This window comes from Hippocampus guttulatus, chromosome 5, assembly GCF_054856545.1.
Source record: "Hippocampus guttulatus isolate MCC_2025c chromosome 5, RoL_Hgut_1.0, whole genome shotgun sequence".
NCBI lineage: Eukaryota > Metazoa > Chordata > Actinopteri > Syngnathiformes > Syngnathidae > Hippocampus > Hippocampus guttulatus.
The window spans coordinates 6,650,716-6,666,307 of NC_141265.1; the positions used below are offsets into that span (position 1 = coordinate 6,650,716).

A 15,592-nucleotide genomic window follows, 5' to 3' on the forward strand; every position below is an offset into this window, starting at 1 on the left:
GCAGCTGCTGTATGAGCGAGCAACACTGCACGCAAACAACTGAATCTAAAAACTGGACGCCATTTGGATTGGGAATGACTCCTGAGAAACACATTGGGAGCTTTTCCTGAATAATTATTTCGTGAATGCACATACATACTTCGCAGTCCTCCGCACTGTGGCACACTTCGTGAGAGCCCAATTGAACTCAGAACAAGGAATAAAGCCATGAGCAACCCTCCAAGCCCTTCTCCTGCTAACTGGTTCAAAGCTCTACGACGGTAAGTTTAAAGTTTAATTCGTCAATCGGTTTGGCGGTGGGTGAGTAAGATGCATGTGATTGATTCAGCCCTCTTGTTGTGCGCATCACCTGACTAGCTGGAGGGCATTATTGGGATTTTCACTATACCCCCTGCTTGTAGGGCTTTTAGTACTTCACAAGCTTACCAGTTAGAATGAGAAAGTCCAGCACTGGAGAGCTTACTAGAATAGACATGAGTACAAAGGCAAAGGCTTGCTCTGCATGTCAAAGGAATGGCCGTTTAACATGTAGAAGGTAGGCTCGGGATCACTGTAGCCTGAAGGTTGAGTTGATTCTGATGAGTGCAATAATAACTGGCTTTTGGATGTTAAAGGACCAGACTAGGCGAGCCATGTTTGAAGACGTACCCGCTGCAGTACGAGGAGCATCTTAAGAGAGCCCGGGTGTCCTTCCAGGCCAGGCGCAGCATCAAGGAGAACTTCAGGCTGGCCCAGCTGGAGGCTGTACTGCGAATGTTGGAGGAACATGAGTGTGACTTTGTGGATGCTCTTGGAAGGGATCTACACAAGGTGAGGGGTTATGATTATTTAGTTATTTATTTTACGGAAGTGAGAACTGATTTTGAATTCAATTTTTTTTAAAATCCCCTGACTTGAACTAGCCACGATTTGAGACTGTTGTCTCAGAGTTGATTCCGGTTAAAAATGAGGCTCTTCATGCCATCAACAACCTCAAGAAGTGGATGCAGCCACAGCAGGTGGAAAGAAATCTGGTGAGACTGTTTATGAAAACATTGGGATTACAAATGATCTTTTGGTGGGGAACATTCCATCAGATTTCTACAAAGAGGTACATTCTTTTGTCAAAGAAGATTAACAGTTGAAGGCTTAAACTCCGTTTTCCTCTCGGTTAGTCCACATGTGAATTGATTGCTAGTGATCAATCGTCACCAAAATTCATGCACACATCTCTACTCAAAACTACAAAATAGAACGATAGCACCGATAGTTTGGCATTTATGGACATCAACTTCTTCCTCTCTATAGTTTCTCACTGAAGTTTTGGCAAAACCTTGAAAATGATATGCATTTGAAAAGAGTGTTGAAATTGTTGTTCAAATATAACAGTTTAATTTTTGTCGAATCACTTTGCCAAGAAGGGCCAATAATCCTAATCTCGATTTGATCAGGGTTGAGAAGCAAAAAACGTATCTCGGCAAGGCACGCCTCGAGATTACAGCAACTGCAATAGCATATACAGTTGAGTGTCATCAGCATAACGGCGAAAACAGTTCTATTTGCGTATCATGTCACCGAGCAGAAGCATGTAGATGCTGAACAAGAGAAGGCCAGCATACATTGCCTCATAAATTCCACTTTTAATGACTAACTTTGAACATGTCTACTTGGTTCAGTCCACCACGCTGGATGAGTGTCTTGTGGTAAACGAGCCCCTGGGGGTTGTGTTTATCATGGGGACCTGGTGCAGTCCAGTCCAAATGTGCCTGGTGCCACTGGTGGGAGCCATTGCAGCAGGTACATCTACCCTTGACACATTCAAGTGTAGCATATCTCACAAAAATGACGGATTTATTTGTCGTATAGGTAACTGTGCCATCATCAGTCCTTCTGTGTGCACGGCCCACACAGCAGCACTTCTCCAACGTCTCATCCCTTCCTACTTGGACAATGTGAGTAGCAGCAGTACTAGTCACTAGTTCTAGGAATCTTTTGAAAAGATCACTGAATATTTGCTGTACATGTTTCTAGTTGGGGCTCTAAATGACCTAAGACACCTAATGAGATCTATTGAGGGTTGTCAAAATTATAGAAAATATGGTGCTCTGTTTTGAATGCCAGTGTTAGGGATGCATTTGTTTCGCATGTTGATTCATGTGGATGTGATTTGCCGTGTGTAATTGCAGTGCAGTACACCATACTGAGATGTTTTGTTTACGGAGCTATGAAAGGGCCAAACGTAGTGGACGGTTCTTTGTTGTTGCGGTGTAGCTCTACACCGCGAGAAAACACAACCACATGAATGAACACATTGTTCATTCATTGATCGGAGACATTGATTGATTACTTTTGGCATTTTATCAGGATGCTCAACATTTGTTTTGGAATATAACAGATTCATTGTACATGATGTTCATGTAATGATCTACAATTCTTGTTTTCCTCAAGGAATGCTTCCATGTAATTCTTGCAGGGACCAATGACTTGGCTGACATTGTGGAACTTAAATTTGATCATGTCTTCTTTTCTGGTGAGAAGTTCAGCGACCCAATACACCCCATCTTCAAATCATCATTGGCATACAGTATTTATTTAATCAATGTATGATGTTACAATTCAGGAACCAGAGAGGAAGGTAGTCGGATCGCTCAAGCTGCAGCTCAATGTTTGACACCCATTACCCTCGTTCTGGGTGGGAAGAACCCGTGTTACGTAGACCAACACTGTGATATTACCATCACGGCCCAACGCATCGCCTGGGCCCGCTTTCACAATTCCGGGCAGAGCTTGGTGGCCCCTGACTACATCCTGTGCCATTCGGATGTAAAAACCCGTCTGGTCCAAGCACTGAAGTGCTGCCTGATGCGGTTCTATGGTTCTGATCCCAGAGAATCCAGCAGCTTTTGCCGCATGGTTAATCTGGACATCTTTAACCGTACGAGGGACTTGTTGTGGAGGTCTGGCAAGGTGGCCTTAGGTGGACAGGTGACAGAGGCAGAGAAGTATATTGGTGAGAGCCCATACATACAAACAAACAAAAAAATACTGACAGTGTCAAAAATATCTGACTAAAATGTGTTTGTTCTGTCTAAAGCCCCAACAATTTTGACTGAAGTTGATGAGTCGGACCCCATTATGCAACAAGATCTCTTCGGGCCAGTGCTTCCAGTTCTCTCTGTAAACAACGTGGATGAGACAATTGCCTTCATCAACAAACAAGAGAAACCCCTCTGCGTGTATGTGTATTCCAACAACGGCAAGGTATGAGGCAGAACTCGAGTAGATTTGTTCATGTCAAAACTGTTTGACTTTTGGTCGCTGTCACCATCATAACCTTATTTATTTCATTATTTTCAATCCATTTTTTTTGTATTTTGAATTTGTGACTGATGACTTATTTTTCTGACAGTTTTCTTAAAAAGAATATCCCTTAGCAGTTGTCCTCTCATTTGAGAAACACTATTTTATTGCTCTAAACTGATAGTTTACTTTTTTTTTTGTGACATTTGAGGCAAGATGTTGAATTCACTTGTGCAAGTTCAGTGCCATTCAACTTGAGGTTACTCTGTCTGTACATTCTGAACTGGCCATACGATTGTCCTTTTCATGTGTTGTTTGTGACAATGCAGGTGATTTCAAGAGTCATGAGTGAAACATCAAGTGGAAGCTTTTGTTCCAACGACAGCACCCTGCAGAGTCTGATCGTGACGCTGCCTTTCGGTGGAGTTGGTGAGTTTGGATGTGTTAGAAAATTAATCTGGCAATATATCAAATGTGACTTATTTGTTTTTGGGGACAGGTGCCAGTGGAATTGGTTCCTACCATGGCCGCTACAGCTTTGATACATTCTCTCATAGGAAGTCATGTCTGCTAAGAAGCACACACTTGGAATGTGTCACCTCCCTGCGTTACCCACCTTACGATGACCGCAATTTATCGCTCATAACGTGGGGCAGTAGCCTCTCCTGGAAAAGCCAGGGTTGGTGTCACATACTGTGATTTTGTGCGGAAGGGTCAAACTGGAACCTAACTTCTATTCAGAGCTCAATGTGTTGTGCCAGTATCACAAAATGATGGCTGAAATCCAATGAGAAAGGAGGGTAAATTGATTGAGATGAAGTTGCCATCGCTGTCAATGATTGCCTTGACCGATGACTTACAGAGACGATACATTTCAATACTTAAATGACGCAAGTGGATGTTAGTTTTGCAAAGTTGTGCATTCTCACTGAAAGCTTTCTATAAAGAAGATGCACCCGAACAGATGTTTTGATTTCATGTATAAATTAATATAAAATATGCACATGACTGTACAGCCCAAATATGTATGAAGTGTTTTATTATAATCAAGTATTATTCAGGTCTTTTGTAGATTATCTCCTTGTTGTTTTCTTTTAGGGCGGCATATCTGGCCACAGTGAAAAGGTAGTCGCTTAATCTGTGTGGAAAATATTGAGGCATTAATCAGTTATGTTGAAAGACGGCATAATGATAATAGCATTTTCTTGTCAACTAGAGTGCACTTACCTGTTTAAAAACCTGGCAATATCTGGATCAGCCTCCCCAGAGCGCACAATTGGAGCGACGCTGTAATAGGAACACAGATACTGTAAAACACTACTAGAATTATAATAAATGACTGTTGTTCACCAAAAAGGGATGTGCACAAACCGACCTGCGTTCAGCTCTGCGACAGACGGTCCGAGCTATATGTAAAGCTGCGCTGCTTTTTCCTCCAGACTGTTTTGCACGTGTCCAAAAAAATTACACCAACAGTTGCATGCGGACAGTAATTAAATGCATACTGTGACTTACAGGTAAAATAAAGTTGGTGAGAGGAGGGAGTTCCTCTGTGAATGTATCAATCCAGCCTTCCAAATCTGTTATTGGCGTTCCAGAAAATTTTGTCCGCGCTTAACAAACAAAACATATTTAGACCAGAATGCATTTACCCACTTGAAACATAAGTGACACATGTACATACTTAGATGACTTTCTCTTGCTGATGACTGAGGAGTGGCAATATTGGCGCCAACATCTTGCAAAACGCACTGTATCTGAGTAATAAAAATTGCCGGAGGTCACTTTAATGCCTCATCAAAGAAGTGATGTCAGATAAATCTCACCTTATCCAGCTGATTCGTGAATGTATGGCCTTTCTCGTGGCAAAATTCTCTGGCCAAGCTGCAACAGTAAATACAATTTGACAAATGTAGGGAACAAAAGCAGCAACTTGATCACTGTAGAGTGTTTTAACGTTTCTTACCCTATTGCTGATGACAATTCATCTGTGTTTCCTAAAGCTTCAAAAATACGATCTTCCTTTGGTCTTCTTTCTCCAGTAAATGTGCTTGAGAAACCTTGAAGGCGAAAAAAAGCAAGTTACTATGTATATCAGTGGAGCGTCTGTTTTTTCTCAAGTTTCACTGAAGACAACCTTTGTCGCCTGTTTTGGTATAGATTTTGGGAACTCTGTTCTCTCGATCGGTGGCGTAACTGTGAAAAGGAAAGATTTATTTCGGTGTCAAAATGATGAAAAGGTCGGAAAAAACACATTTGTAGCTTAAAGTGCTTTCCGATACAACAAATACAGACGTCTGTCGCTAGCCTTTGCACAACGACCATCATCTCCATTCTTACGAAAGCAAACATTACGTCAAATGCATGTCACAATTGAAGTTCTGCAACCTTCTCCATAAGAACGACGTTTCCCTTGTCTGTCGCCCGCTAATTTGCTTGATGCTATTTAAAACATAGCACAAAATCGAAGGTTTGCGAACAAACGTAGCCATGTTTATCAATGTTATACTTAAATGTCCTCTCGCGGCGTCCGTAGATCTTCAAGGGCGTTTCATTTTATCGCACGATTGGATAACTCAAGGAATGGTTGGTGGAAACACAGATTGCGATTGGTTAAAACCGATAACAGACGAAGAAGCGATGTACGCTGATTGGTTAATGTTGGCCGAAAGTGTGCTAGGCTGTCTTCCGTCATGTCAGCTGAGTGTGTAAACTAGATGTTAGGGGGCTGCGACATTACATCCCACTGAGATCCAACCTGTCTCGTGACAATTGCTTTTTACTCAATAATTTATTAAATCTCCGTTGAGCCCCCATGAAGGCATTGGAGTTAGCTGACTGTTTCGTCTCCAAAGGGATTAGCGTTACCTGCATGTGATTTAGTTGGTAAACTTGGTTGCACAGCTGCGCTCTTGTGAAATGATGCACGTTAGTGAATGCATTGTATCTGCTCCAGGAAAGGCAATTCTTCATGGAGAACACGCAGTTGTACACGGAAAGGTAATTTGTCAATGAATCAATCAAATCAAGGTACTGTACCAACACGTCTGATTGGGGTTGATGCAGTATGGTACAGCCACTCAAAGCTTGCTGAACTTTTTTAGCGGTGTTCTACAAATTAGAATCTTTTCGCTTCATTCGTAATAGCGGCATTTTAATGTAAGGTGTAGTTATTCGTTCCATAGTTTCAAATATTGCTGATCCAGGGAAGAAACAGGATTTCGTATGAATAAACAACTTGTGTTGATTCATTACAGGTCGCACTTGCTGTGAGTTTGAATTTGAGAACATACTTGAAGTTGAAAGCCACGAACACTGGGAACGTGTGCATTAACCTCCCAAACATTGACACCTTCCTCTGCTGGGATGTGTCTGAAGTGAAGCAACTTATGCCATGTTCACGTGGTAAGGAATTCTCCCATGTCCAAGATTAAATAGCTCTCTATGGCATTCTTTTAATTTTGCATCCTCTTCAAATACATTATTGAGACAAATGCATTAACATTCAATATTAAAATGCTGTCGTTCACTGTTCACAACTTTGTAGTAAACACACCTGTGGACTGAATGCTGTATTATTGTCCTTTCTAAACACTATGTTATCTTGCCATTGATGTTAGGCCTCTGTGTTTTGTTGTTGTTGCATTTAACAGGCAAGCAGGAGGATTTAAAGCATCTAGATCCTGAACTTGTGAAGAGACTACGTGAATTTGTGGGTGGAGCAAATGGAAACTTTGATACAAGCAACATGGCTACCTTGGCGTTCCTCTACATGTACCTCTCCCTGTTTGGATCAGGGTACGATGCATTTGTTTTTATCAGACATTTTTGTATGCCTCACCTAGCTCAGCTCTGTCTGACTGGAACAGGCCCAACAATCAACTCACCACTCATATGGTAAACTGCCAACTAACCGCATCAGAGCCACACCAGTAGATCCTTCAAGATGCTGTTTTTTTTTTTTAACCCAGCGACTGCAGATTATTGCGGCAACTCTTTGTAGTTTTACACTGAGAGACGGCATCCTGAAGCCAGACAGTTAGATGCATGATGACTTCTGGTGTGACGTATGTTGAACAATGGAATTGTTCTCAACACAACAAGGAGGGAGAATTGAGTCTTGATTGCGAAACTTCACTCCCTTGGCCTGCCATTCCTGGAATCATGATTTACACAGGCGCGGTCTGACTTCAGACTTTGTTGCAGGTTCTGATTCTTATTCTGGAATATTGGTGGGCCTCCTTGGTCCTCTGATTTCTTGTCCTAGTTGTTTATTAGAATAGTGACCCGGGAAAAAAGGTGGGAAATCTTTTACAAGCTGTGTAAAACAAACACAGAGAGTGCGGAAATTAGTTATTGTGTTTGCCGCAACTCAAAGTTGTAAACAATGATCGCACCAGGAGAGGTTGACCAGATAACAAGTGCATCGTTTCCTAGAGGATGCTTTGTCTTTTCACTTGCATTTTTATAGCACTTTAAAAATGTCAGTCTGCCACTATAAAAATGTGACCAAATGTAGACGGCGTAGCAAGATAATCTGAGAAGATAGAGATGGAGATGCTCTGTTGAGTTTCAGGTCATCAGGATCTTTAATTGCCATTGACACAAAGCTGGCATGTTTGCCAGAAGTGATGGCTCCCAAAAGAATGGCCTTTAATAAAAGTCTGGCTTGATGCCAGGAGACCATCAAGAAACCAGTGTGTGTTTTCTTCTGGAGACAAAGGTTTTACAATTTCCATTCCATTAACGCATGGATGTCAAGCAGAATAAGTCATTGTACTGTTCCCATTGTATGTGACATGTGAACTAATGTCATTGGAAAAACAGATTTCTTTTTCTTCTTCTTCTTCACGTAAGCGACTTTCTTTTTCTTCTGCGTATAGCGAGCTGCCAAGCTTGACAGTATCCGTGTGGTCGGAGCTGCCGACCGGAGCAGGGCTGGGTTCGAGTGCAGCCTACTCGGTGTGTTTAGCGGCAGCTTTACTTTGTGCAAGGGGAGCCATTCCCGCACCTCTCAAAGAGTGGGAACACACTGCCAGGTAATGACGTTATATGTGAATGGAGTCACTGCGGTCTCATCATACTGCCCGGCACGTTTGGGTTGAATTCTCAAATGTGCACTTTTTTTTTTAAAATTCATGTTTATGTGACATTTATAGACTATTACAGTATCGTCTCAGTGTTGGTCACCAACCAATCATTTATTCAGAATTCCCAGTGGTTTGGTCAAGCAGATTATGACAATCAATAATGAGAGTAATCTTTGCAGATGGTGTCAGGAGGACCTGGAGTTGATCAACAGCTGGGCCTTCCAAGGTGAAATGATCATCCATGGTAATCCTTCCGGAGTAGACAACGCTGTGGGGACGTGGGGTGAGGCCTGACATATGGTGTCGTGCTTATTGTGTGACACCTTTGTGGCTCCTTGGACACTCTTTTAATGGAGTCACTGGAGTATTATGTGCAGCAACACTGTTCATTATCATCAGATGATTATCTCTTTAATGACTGATTTGTTTCTGTGCAGGAGGCATGCTGAGGTTCTTAGCCGGGAGGATAATACCACTGAGCAGGTAGTGACACTGATTAAACTCGGCAGAGTGGATTCATAAAATCGCAGCACATATTTTTCTCCCAAAATTAATGTCGATGGGAATAAATTGTCGTCTCAGCAGGGCACATGAAGAACAAATTTAGCTCAGCCCTCTTTTTTGTGCTTTGCTTTACTTCCAGGGTGCCATTATTAAGAATCCTCCTGACTAACACTAAAGTGCCACGGAGCACCAAGGTACTTGTTGCCAGGGTGAAGGACAAAATTAACAAGGTACTAAATGTTTTCTCCTCCCCCCCTGCGTTACCTGCTGATGTTATAATTAATATCGGAGACATTTCCTTTGTATGGAACATGCTCCAGAGCCTAGTGTTGAATGCTGTCATAAAATATTGAAATTAAACTCTTAGCTAGTCCCCCTGTGTGCTGTTGCCTTGGTGACAACAGCAGGTGTTCACACATTAGCCTGCATGTTGTGTGGCAGTGTTGTGATCAGGCGAGTGCAATTGAACCTTTTTTTTCAGTAATGAGAAGTCATAACTTCTTAAAAAACAAATTTGAGTTAGTTTAAGTAAATGTTAATAACCTTTAACACCCCCCCCCCCCCCCCCCCCCCCAATTCCCATAGTTTCCCACTATTTTGACTTCTGTGCTGGACTCGGTAGACGCCATTTCCTGCACTTGTGAGAGAGTCCTCCTTGAGATGACCTGCGAGCCCATCACAGGAGAGCACTACAATGTTTTAGAGGTATGCTCTTTAACATCTCATTTGTTAGGATTTGGAAACGTGCGTTATATAATAGAATATAATGTAGATAGAGTTGATCAAGGGTCAAACTATAACATTTGATTACATTCGTTCAGTCATAGTACAGAAGTATCAGCTTTACTTTTTTGCCACTGCACTTCTAGGAGCTCATTGATATCAACCAACATCATTTGAATGTAATGGGGGTGGGACATCCTGCCCTGGATACCCTCTGTCGGGTCACGCTTGCCAAGGGTCTCCACAGCAAGCTAACAGGCGCAGGGGGAGGGGGCTGTGGCATCACTCTTCTGAGACCAGGTAGGTAGTTGTTAGTTGTCTAGAAAACTCCGGACGTTTTATATGATCTCTAGTAGGATGTACAGTTTTCTCCCGCAATAGGACGGTTCGTTCACAACCCTGCGATATCGCTTTTTTTTTTTGTTTTTTTATGGGTGTTGACATTTACTGTAATGTCCTTGTGTGTGGCAAAGATGGAGAGAGCCACAGTTTCTGATGCACTTTTTCACCATTTATTTGATGTGAGAAGACTAGTTAAACACAAACACAATTAAGTCTGCTCTCAGCTACAGCTCACGCTCGGATGTGTAAACTCGGCGATGTTGCGCGCTACCCCGCAGAGCCCTGCCTCTCGTATGCATGTCTCACAGTTACTACGATACATACAGTATGTTTCGGACTTTATTTTAATTCAGATACAATTACAGTGTGTGTAAAAAATGTGTTTTATAAGTTTACAAGTGGGTTCAGGAGGGGAAAAACTCTATAAAAAGATGTATATTTGGTCTCTCTTATTTTCACCTGTTGCGGGTGACCTGGAATTTATCTACTGCGATAAATGGGGCTTGACTATATTTTTTTATGCCTCCTCTCTGTGTCTACAATCATGACTTGCCTTTTATTTGTAGAAACGGACTCCAGTGTAGTCCAGACTACGATACAGGAGTTGAAAGACTGCGACTTTGACTGCTGGGAAACAAGTATTGGCGGGCCTGGTGTCCAAGTGCATTCCCCCCTCTCTGTCAAGGAGGATATTTTAGGAATCTTAAACCGTTATTAAGACATAGCCAAGGATGTGCAAGTGGACATTTTAGACATGCAACAAGACTTGCGGTTTGCTCAGCCGCTCCAGTGAAGCAAGGGACAATTTCAAACGGAGCAAAAATGGACTCATGGTGAATTCATGAATCTTATCCAACTGGTAATTTTATGTAGTCCCCTTTGTCCGCCAGATGGCGATACAGTACCAGAAAGTTTCCTTTATGGAGAGTCCCTTACTAATTATTTATTTTAGTGCAGCGCTTGCACCGTTTTGATTGTACGGTACCAAAACGATCATGAAAGTGACTGAGTTGCTTTGCGCATTTTTAGGCTCAGCTAAAACAAAACTTTTTGTAGCCCTTGTACTCTCCTCTTTGTCTTCCGAACATCTCTCAGCCTCAAAATCATCAAACATTATACTGCAAAGGCTGCACATACAGAAGATGGATCTGTTTGGAGTATGCCTGATTTGGAAAAAGGTCACTGGGATTTACAAGTTTTTGAATATCCATCTTTTATTCCCCCCACCTTTAAATGTCATGAAGATTAAGCACTGCGGTGTATTTGAATAAATGACATTTGTCGCCCTCCCTTTCTTTTTGCCTGGTGCCCCCTCTGACCCCTTGGATTGTGTCATTTTTATGTTCAGCAAACATCACCGTCCCCAATCTTTCACACCCCTGCTTGGCAAAACACTGCACAGTTGCCCCCCTACCTCCTGCTGGAATTTAATTACCACTGCACTTTTCAATTGAACCGGCATCGACAAGAAGGGGGGGGGGGGCAAGAATGAGACAACAGAGCCTGTTTCATTTGAAGCGCATCACTCTTTTAGTCTCCCTTTTTTTTCTCTTGTGAGCCACAGATGGTTTTTTTTTTTTTTTTCCCTTTAAGTCAACGTCAACGCGTGCTTCTTTCTGCTCTGATGAATAGAATCTAAGAAAGCCGTAAGATTATTTCAGATAATACAGGAAGTGGAGCAAAAGGGGTCCAAGGATAAACAGAAAATGCCTGAGTTGGAGGGATTTGATTAAAAAAAACAACAAGTGCTGTCACAGGAGTGAGTTAAAGAGCAGAGAAATGAAGGCTATGCAGTGTTAAATGCAGTTTTGTGTGGACGGATCAGAATCGAGGATGTTGAATTCATTTTATCCAAGCTGGATTGACGAATGAAATGTTAAATGTGAATGTGCTGAGTGGTCATGCTCACCAAGGGCGCTCTCCCTCTGGACCCCCAGTGGGTGGCTGGAGAGCTTGTCAGGATCCATTAAGTTTGAAAACGCAACTGGAGCCGACTGACAACATGTCATGTCGCTGATGGCCGCCGGTTTTACAAACAGGAGCTTCAGTGACTTTCTGCAAAGTGTGTTTACACGTGCGACTCTACACTCGCAGGCCTCACAATGTCTTGTCATCTTGTATTATCCAAGACAACAGTTTCATGTTACACATTTACAGTAGCTGCGCCAGAATGGGACATAGAAATCAGCACAGCAGGGCCCATTTTCCCCAGCCCTCATAGAGACAAGAAACATCAACATCATGATGTTGTGCATGATCTTCCCGGGGGTGACCGGGGTGGGAGGCTTTTGTGCATTGCCAGGCAACTGAGTGCATTGAGTGTCAGGGGTAAGTTATGTGTTGTCCTTATCGCCATACCCATTTTAAAACTCAAACATTTGCAAACTACATGATCAGCTTTGCTATCCCACTATCTGGGATGACATACATACATAACCATACATTTTGGAACATCTTCTGTAACCTTAACCTGTCTACCAGCTTTTAACAATGTCAGTCTTGTTCAAGGGGCCTGTTGAGCATTCTAACAGGAATTTGTGAGAAAAGTACTTCAGTGGAGTTGCAACTACTTCACTTAACTAAATGTATAGGAAATGGAAACAATATATCTGTGAACCACCACAGTAAATGGTGCTTGCTAAAAATTTTTTTTTTTTTTTACAAATCCAAATAAGATTTCTTCAAAAATGCTTCAGACAGCATAGCATGACTCTCTTTCACCTGCCTTTGGAATCATCTGAGAATGTGTGACCCCTTCATATTTTTCTTCGAAGGTTCCCGACATTTGATTGTTGGTTAGATGTCAGGCACATTGCTCTGGACTGGCCCCTCTGTGGACAGTCCCCGTGGACCGTGTTTGTTGTAAACATCTGCCACCTTTAACACACTTTGACTTCCAGTCCCCATTCCTATTTTTCTCTCCATCACAGAATTGTATCATGTCATTGTATTGATCCAGTAATTGATTCTGTGAAGCAGGTACATGCAACACACTGTCATCCTTCAGTGCCACTAGCGCACTTGTTTAATTGTAGACAAAAGCACCTTTCTTTCTTGTTGCCTTTGAAAAGGCTCATTGATTTTTTATAGCACCGTTCATCCTTGCTCTGGATCATTGAAGGAAAAAAAAAGCCCTTGTGTTGAAGCCAGCGAGAGTGTACCACTATGAAACATGGATGTTTTTGCTTAAATTTAATCTAAATCACAAGAAAAGCATCATTATATTTTTCATTACATTTAGTCAGTTGTGCACTCCCTAAATTTTTAATTTGAACAGTGATTTATCCGATTCATTCAGTATATATATATATATATATATATAATATATATATATATATATATATATATATATAATGTTCGACAACTCATTCAAAAGCAAATATATTTTGCTTATCAAAGGCAGTGGAAGCTATATTCATCGATACATTGTTCTATACATTTTACAGCGTCTCAGTTCAGTCAAGCCAATACAGCTCTTGTGCCAGAAATGCATTTTTTTCTGGTTACATATAATAATGTGAAAGCAGTAATTTGCAGTAATAATAAATGTCTCAGCAGGGCACATGAAGAACAAAAAAGTATTTTTCTTTTTCACACACACACACACACACACATATATGTGTATATATATATATATATATATATATATATATATATACTGTATATATTTGTGTGTGTGTAAGCTTCAAAATGGGGTCGAAACTGGCACCAAAAATTCTTCAGTGCATTCAAGTCTGTGTAACTAAAATATCCTAAATGAAATTTCATTTGCATTAATTTGAGGAACAAGTACCGTAATCATTTCATCACATTCCTACTTTGAACTTGCTTTGAATTAGAGCTAGGTTCTCATCATTTCACTGGGATTGCAGCCAATTCAATAGATTCATCCTCCCACCACCATTAGAGGCTCAGGGAGGAGGAGGATGATCTCAAAATGTTATCACATGACAACGGTGATTGATGGACCATTAAAACGTCAGTCTGATGTACGAAGAGGAACTGCTTTTAGGTTGATGTGTAATGGCACAAATGGATTTACCAAACTGTTAGTAACAAATATTCCCATCTCCAGCTATTTGCACTCGCATTGTAATGGATGCTCTGACTTGTCTGTCGCACTTTTCTGCATCTTTCTTCCCTCACCACCACTTTGTCGGTAGACCTCTGCAGTCATGTAATTACAATAGGACAGGTAGGGGTGTTCATATTTCAGCTGCTGCATGCAAGATAACATCTAATAATCCAAAAGCGTTGCAAAACTGGTATCTCGTCGCTCATGCATTATGAATGAGCCGCTGATTGCTTTCTTGCATAGATTAGCAATCATTTCACAGAAAATGTTTCATAAAATGTCTGCTCGGAGGCTTGTCTTTTTTTCAGGAGTTGAGGTGACACATTCCACTTCTTTGCGCAAGATAACTCAAATCAGAGACGAACACTACTCCCCATTGCCCCACTGCTCCTTTTGCTTCGCCCATTTAGTATCATCGCAGGGGTGATAAGTGTGCTTTTTAGCCCACTTTGCAACTGATTGCTCACTTAGGAAATGCATTCAGCTGCTACAGCGTTATTGTGTGTTGAGCTCAGGAGCCACCAAGTCAAAGGGGTGTACCTTAGCGCAAAAGTAAACATGGAAGCAAGGCATATGTTTGCAGAGGTGCCTTAACACGCCATCAATCAGACTTGAACAGTAATCTCTGCATGTCGCGTATCACTAGAATTCGAAAATGTGAAAAGTACAGTGGAGGAAGTCAACCCCCAAAATTTCTTTCCAATAATGTGCCCCCACTAGTCTAATTAATATTTGTGGACTATGTATTAAGCAGCAAAATCCACCCATCTTTATCCATATAAGGCGGCGGCCATTTTGCCACTTTCTGTCGACTGAAAAGGACATCACAGTTGCTCAGGTATCAAATCACCGCTCACCTGTTTTCTGAGTTTGGTCATGTGACGTTCGCAGGCTGAAGTTGTTAATACCTGAAACATAACTTTTATTTTAATGATAAAGGGGGCAGTTGTCATCTTTTTCACGAAACTGAGTCAGCGGTTCTCAATGAGCCACCCGACTGAGTGATTGAGATGTGTGCTAATTCCTGAATGTGATTGTTTCATCTACAAGTGTTTTGGGACAATCTTGAAACTTGACGGGTAAGAATTTAGACTTGCTTGTGACTTGCACATATGGCCTTGTCAAACTACACAACCTTTTTGTGGTTCACGATGGTCGCACTGTCAGACTACCAGATCAATATCGTTGTGTGTCTTGCACCGGGCGAGTCCTTCCCCAACCTTCCATCCATCCATTTTCCGAACCGCTTAATCCTCACTAGGGTCGCGGGGGGTGCTGGAGCCTATCCCAGATGTCTTCGGCAGTAGGCGGGGGACACCCTGAACCGGTTGCTAGCCAATCGCACCTTCCCCAACCTGATCCCGTCCAATCATTCCGTGTTTCCGTCAAGATTCAATACATCTGAGCAGGTCCATTGGGGAGGCGGGACAAGCAGCTGTAGTCAGGTTGACGGTGTCATCATTTTCATGCGGGTTGTTTCTCTGTTCGTTCAGAAAAGGCAAAAAAAAAAAAAAGTATGGATCAGTTTTTGGATGGTGGCAGAGTGCGATATGGACTGTCTATTCTCCCAAATGAACTT

At 41.9% G+C, this 15,592-nt stretch overlaps 3 protein-coding genes across 5 annotated transcripts; 2 read left to right on the forward strand and 1 right to left on the reverse strand.

Moving 5' to 3' along the window:
• The first annotated feature begins 192 nt into the window (after positions 1–192).
• On the forward strand, positions 193–4,254 carry aldh3b4 (aldehyde dehydrogenase 3 family, member B4). Of its 2 annotated transcripts, none has more exons than XM_086111869.1 (10): positions 193–260; positions 615–810; positions 903–1,013; positions 1,656–1,776; positions 1,846–1,931; positions 2,428–2,509; positions 2,600–2,989; positions 3,074–3,240; positions 3,609–3,708; positions 3,779–4,254. In XM_086111869.1, the coding sequence occupies exons 1-10, from the start codon at positions 208–210 to the stop codon at positions 3,976–3,978; spliced, it is 1,506 nt and encodes a 501-aa protein (XP_085967995.1). In that variant the 5' UTR covers positions 193–207; the 3' UTR covers positions 3,979–4,254. The 2 variants fall into 2 exon arrangements, with proteins under 2 accessions (XP_085967995.1, XP_085967994.1); XM_086111868.1 differs by lacking the exon at positions 193–260 and adding an exon at positions 427–535.
• Positions 4,255–4,301: 47 nt separating this feature from the next.
• On the reverse strand, positions 4,302–5,812 carry mmab (metabolism of cobalamin associated B). Of its 2 annotated transcripts, none has more exons than XM_086111872.1 (9): positions 5,668–5,812; positions 5,417–5,475; positions 5,246–5,339; positions 5,106–5,163; positions 4,964–5,036; positions 4,795–4,892; positions 4,655–4,719; positions 4,507–4,566; positions 4,302–4,417 (listed from the first exon to the last, which is right to left on the reverse strand). In XM_086111872.1, exons 1-9 carry the CDS (start codon positions 5,769–5,771, stop codon positions 4,333–4,335), a joined length of 696 nt encoding a protein of 231 aa, XP_085967998.1. In that variant the 5' UTR covers positions 5,772–5,812; the 3' UTR covers positions 4,302–4,332. The 2 variants fall into 2 exon arrangements, with proteins under 2 accessions (XP_085967998.1, XP_085967997.1); XM_086111871.1 differs by having other exon boundaries at positions 5,635–5,812.
• Positions 5,813–5,872: 60 nt separating this feature from the next.
• On the forward strand, positions 5,873–11,233 carry mvk (mevalonate kinase). Its single transcript, XM_086111870.1, has 10 exons — positions 5,873–6,279; positions 6,537–6,684; positions 6,933–7,077; positions 8,163–8,318; positions 8,549–8,652; positions 8,807–8,852; positions 9,013–9,103; positions 9,459–9,578; positions 9,743–9,896; positions 10,505–11,233. Exons 1-10 carry the CDS (start codon positions 6,199–6,201, stop codon positions 10,654–10,656), a joined length of 1,197 nt encoding a protein of 398 aa, XP_085967996.1. The 5' UTR covers positions 5,873–6,198; the 3' UTR covers positions 10,657–11,233.
• Positions 11,234–15,592: the final 4,359 nt, after the last annotated feature.

Excerpts from the sequence above, each read along its gene's own strand:
- aldh3b4 (XM_086111868.1), top strand. The coding sequence starts at position 435 with ATGAGAAAGTCCAGCACTGGAGAGCTTACTAGAATAGACATGAGTACA. Across the intron at positions 536-614 it reads GGCCGTTTAACATGTAGAAG|GACCAGACTAGGCGAGCCAT; the intron begins GTAGGCTCGGGA and ends TGGATGTTAAAG. Across the intron at positions 1,932-2,427 it reads TCCCTTCCTACTTGGACAAT|GAATGCTTCCATGTAATTCT; the intron begins GTGAGTAGCAGC and ends GTTTTCCTCAAG.
- mmab (XM_086111871.1), bottom strand. The coding sequence starts at position 5,771 with ATGGCTACGTTTGTTCGCAAACCTTCGATTTTGTGCTATGTTTTAAAT. Across the intron at positions 5,164-5,245 it reads GAATTGTCATCAGCAATAGG|CTTGGCCAGAGAATTTTGCC; the intron begins GTAAGAAACGTT and ends TTACTGTTGCAG. Across the intron at positions 4,720-4,794 it reads TCACCAACTTTATTTTACCT|TCTGGAGGAAAAAGCAGCGC; the intron begins GTAAGTCACAGT and ends CGTGCAAAACAG.
- mvk (XM_086111870.1), top strand. The coding sequence starts at position 6,199 with ATGATGCACGTTAGTGAATGCATTGTATCTGCTCCAGGAAAGGCAATT. Across the intron at positions 8,319-8,548 it reads GAGTGGGAACACACTGCCAG|ATGGTGTCAGGAGGACCTGG; the intron begins GTAATGACGTTA and ends TAATCTTTGCAG. Across the intron at positions 9,897-10,504 it reads CATCACTCTTCTGAGACCAG|AAACGGACTCCAGTGTAGTC; the intron begins GTAGGTAGTTGT and ends TTTTATTTGTAG.